Below are 4,988 nucleotides of genomic sequence, written 5' to 3' on the forward strand. Positions count from 1 at the left end.
CCATTGAAACGTTACCATTTTTATTTTCGTCCGTCCCAAAACAAGATTATCATACTACCTACTTAATATAATAAATACCCCTTCAACTTACAATATATTACACAAATGCCATTATTTTTATATTACACTATACTAATAGGTGTATTTTTGTCTTTTTACTATAATCTAATATAATATTAATATTCAAAAATATAAGTGTAAAAAAAAATGTCACCCTTCCAAGAAAGGGAGTATATTTCTTCCATTCAATCAAAAAATATTCTATTACTATTTTTATTTGTCACATCAAGAGTATTTATTTTTATTATAATAAAAATAATTACAAACTAATGTCGAAATACCTTTAATTTTTTATCTGAAACTGTAATGAATTTGAGCTCGAAATAATTACAAACTGGATACAATAACAACAATTTGTAGGATTATTAATACAATCCTCACTCCTAGTATTATTTTATCTTGTGTAATAAAACACTCCCCCGTCTCTTAACCATCTATCCATTTTTTTATTTTGGTCTGTTACATGACAAAGTATCTATTTTCTTTTTTTAATAACTGTACCATCTACTTAACATTACAAATATCCTTTCAATTTACAATATATTACACAAATATTACAAATATCCTTTCAATTTACAATATATTACACAAATATCATTGTCTTTATATCATCCATACTAATAGGACAAAAACATAAATTGATATATAGATATAGGACGGAGGGAGTATCTAATAGTATTTCTTTTTACACATTTAAATTCATTTTATACAAATACAATAACATTTTTTTGTTTAATATTTATTTGAAATATATTTTTATTTAATTTTTGAAATATAATTTATTATTACAAAGAAATGAGAATTAGACAATAAAATTAAAAAGAAAAAGAAGAATAGAATTACAAAAAGTAAGAGTTAAAGAATTAAATTGGCGAAAAAGCTAAAATTAGTAGATATTAATTATTTTGTTTGATAAAAAAATAAATTCAGCTGAAAAATATAAAAAATAATATAAAATTTATTTGGTAAAATAGAAAATTTAATTAAAAAAGTAAAAAATAAATGATTAATTCGAGTTTTAACTAAGTGAGAATCCATGTATTTTTGATAACTTATTTTTATTTAAATAAAAAATTAGATATGATAGTTTTATAAAATCATATTTTAGTGTAATCTTTTTTAAAAATAGTAAGATTTAAATAGTCAAATAATAAACTAAATATAATATTTTGTAAGAATGAAATAATACAATTTAAAAAATTATAAAAATTAAATAGTAAAAATATACTCCGCTTAAAATAGAAATATAGAACTATAGAACTATTTCTCAAATTATAAATCTTCCATTTCAAACATACAATGCTCTCAATTCCCTATACCAATCACAACCCAAAAGATTATAATCTTATCCCTTAAGGGTGTGTTTGTTTGGGGGATTGGATTGGATTTACACTATTCATTCCATTTTTTTCCCCCAAAAATATCAAATCAAACACCTATTTTTTTTTATTTTTTATATTATACTAAAAATCAATTTTACATACAAAATATCACATCAATATTTATTTATATCACATCATACAACTATTCAAATTCAAAATTTTTGCTATTCAAATCCCAAGTCAAAATCCAATACCCCAAACAAACACATCCTAAATAAACACACCGTTATACCTAACGAAAATGTCAAAATTATCTTACACACTTCCACTGAATGATAAAATATTATTATTTTTTAATCTACAACTAAAAATCCAAATAAATACCTTCGTCGAGACAAAGGTAGTACAATAGAGCGGAAACAACCGAAAACAAAGAGAGTGAAACTCAAAATTACTCATGGAAGGCATTACAAAGCCAAGTAGAACAATAACAAAGAAGAGAATATAAAAAATAATATATGTTCGAAAATTAATAATTTATCGGCATATTTGAAGATAAAGTGAGCGTTTAACTTCCCTGTTGGAGACGTTTCATGATCATGAGACTCATGTCCATATAGCGCTGGGCACAGTTCGTGAGGCAACTGGATTCACTCGAGCTGAACTTGTTCCCGGGAGTGCCCGTGATGCATTTGTCCCAGCATGTTGATGTAAGTTTCCCGATCATTTCATTCACCATGGCCTTTTCCTTTTCTTGCTGTAAATATTAGGGAGTTAGAATCGAATGTTGCTAGATAACTAATAAAATTGTGACGGAAATAATGGAAGGATAACCAGCGAAAGCATATGGAGGATGCCGAGAATTCTAGAATGAAAAGATGCCGATGGCTAATAGTTGTGGGATAATCGAATGAAACGACAACATAAATGATTCTATGTAATTCCTTCAACATGCCAAGGCCACTTATAGAGTAGGGTTTTTTGTTTATATCTATATTCAATCTCTATTTCCCTCGGAAAAAATATTTTATCCAATGTCTATTTTTTATACAAACAATCACATCCAGCGACTATTTCATCTAAAAAACATCGAAACTAAAACCTTTATAAAAGAGAGAAGAAAGAAAACAAGTAGACAAGCACCGGCTCTTTGCTCTTAACACTATGTTAAACAACAATCTTGCCTAGAAGTTATTCAATAGAAAGTTACATCATATTGGTAAAAATTCATTTTGGTCCTTGGAGATAACTTAATCCTTATTCATCCATTTTGTTAAATTTTGGTCTGTTTGACAATCACATTCAATTGCAACAGAATCGATCATTTATTAGGTGAAAGAATAGCGGAAATACTTCATTACTTTGTCCCCAAACACGCACCTACCCCAAAAACCAAGCTCATTATGTTTCAAGTGAATGGGAATAGTAAAAAGATCAAAATTGAACAAAAATGTGAATTAGCACCAAAATCGCCCCCGGTTCATGGATAAGAATCCTTTTCACATAAAACCCTATGGGTTCAAGCCAGAAAGAAGTTCTATGGTCAACACAAAAATTGAAGGCAGAAGTCAACCAGATGGATCTGAAATGGAATTTAACCTTAATTGTATATCATGAGAAACTCACCTTGAAAGATGTTTTGAAGACCACAATAAAGGGATTTACTTTGAACTTTATTTTACTTAAATGATAAAATTCTATTATTTTGAACTCTAGCATGTTTAGTAAAATCATATATAATGTAAATTCAATTCACCATACTCTCTACTTAGATGTTACTCAACAAGACAAGCATGGACTTTATTCATATGCTATAAACAATCATATTTTTATACGGGTTGCTTGAAGATGAACAATCCCAGGATTCAACTGAAGTTGAAATTTTAAATAAATTTCATAGACGTGTTAGCATAAATCATGTTAACAAGGAGTCCCTACCCTACCCCATTGATCATCAAATCAGATTCTTCTTGATTTTTAGCAAGCAAATACTCTGTATATCAAGCAATTTCTTTTAACTGATAGCTTGTTAATAAAAAATAAACAGAAGTATTCAAAACAACACGATAAAATTAAATAAATAGATGAGTAATTTGAAGGCTATAAGTAAAAAAATACAACTTTGGCTTTAACTTATTTCGAATGACTAAGGACTTAGAAATTAAATCTTATCCATAATCAATATTTAAAAGAGATTATCAGATATACTAAAGCAATTCAGTGATGAAACAGCAAGTCAATGGAATGGAATTTGGTTCGTGTTCTGCCATTAGCATAGAATGATGGAATCAGACATAGTTTGAAGCTCCAACACCCACACCAACTGAGATTTTCCTAACTTCGTCCAATAAAAACATGCTAGACCGTCCGAAGCTGCTATTACAACAATGGTGGAAAATCTTAGGGTTCGACGGATCAAAAAATTTCAACCAAACAACACAGACAAGAAGCCAAAATACACACCGTAAAACACCATTCCTCAACAACTTTCTTCCAACATATTAATCAAAACACTGGTATCCTACCATTTCTATACAAATTCATCACATCGAATTGCAACCGAACAAAAATACACACACATATACATACATATACACATATATATGCATTAACAAACTTACATTAAGAAAGTGCTGCAATTCGGGGGAATTAAGCGATGAAGGATCCATTGCAAATGTAGAACGAATTCAGCGACAGCACTTCAATTTGGAGTATAAAAACCCTAACAAAACCATTATAAGCGCCGGAACAGATGCTGGACTGGGCCGAATATGTGGATTTGGGCCATAATCCGGGTCGGGTCGAGTGTGTGGGTTTAGGTAAAGAAAACGGGCTTGGACTAGTTGTTACATTCTGGTCTTCATTGTTTATTCAATATTTTCAAAAAACCTTTTTTTTTAAAAATAAAAATAAAAATAATAAAAAATAAAAATTCTTCTGTCCAAATATTTTTGCTACATCTACTTTTGACACCTTTTTTGAATTATTATAATTTGATAAACTTTTTATTGAAATCTGAATTATTATTATTATTATTATTTCTTTATATTTGTGTGTGTAATATATTGAATGAAGTGTAGGTATTTGATAGAAATTTTTTTAGTGAATAATGTGTGTTTGTTTTGTATTTTAATATTTTTTTACGTGAAATATGAGAAATCGTGTAGATAAAACAACATAGTCACTGAATTTATAATTGAATTAATATCGTCAATAGTTATTCATATTATGAATTTATAATGAAATTAAAAATACAATTCATGATACTTTCAATAGAATTTCGTAATTTTTCCTCCATATTTTTACCTACAAATTTATACATATGAAAGAAAAAAAAAAATAAAAATTAAAACACAAGTTTTCATATTTTCATCTTATTGTAAAAATATATTATTTAATATTTTAAATACCAAATGACAAAGAGTAAATAAAGTGCAACATCCTTTTTATTCTTTTCTACTATTTTCAATCACAAAATTTCTATAATCATTTTTATTATTTTTTATCATAATTTTTTTATAATTTTAACATTCAAATTCAATATTTTTACTATATTCAGCATAATTATATCTACGATGTTTTAATTTATTATAAATTCTACATTAT

General features: G+C 27.4%; 1 protein-coding gene across 1 annotated transcript; it reads right to left on the reverse strand.

Annotated features, from left to right (window-relative positions):
* Positions 1–1,653: 1,653 nt before the first annotated feature.
* LOC127263022 (mitochondrial import inner membrane translocase subunit TIM8-like) lies at positions 1,654–4,093 on the reverse strand. Its single transcript, XM_051291940.1, has 2 exons — positions 4,004–4,093; positions 1,654–2,139 (listed from the first exon to the last, which is right to left on the reverse strand). The coding sequence occupies exons 1-2, from the start codon at positions 4,049–4,051 to the stop codon at positions 1,951–1,953; spliced, it is 237 nt and encodes a 78-aa protein (XP_051147897.1). The 5' UTR covers positions 4,052–4,093; the 3' UTR covers positions 1,654–1,950.
* Between the last annotated feature and the right edge of the window lie 895 nt (positions 4,094–4,988).

This window comes from Andrographis paniculata, unplaced genomic scaffold (assembly GCF_009805555.1).
Source record: "Andrographis paniculata isolate CXL003 unplaced genomic scaffold, ASM980555v1 Contig66END, whole genome shotgun sequence".
Classification (NCBI taxonomy): domain Eukaryota; kingdom Viridiplantae; phylum Streptophyta; class Magnoliopsida; order Lamiales; family Acanthaceae; genus Andrographis; species Andrographis paniculata.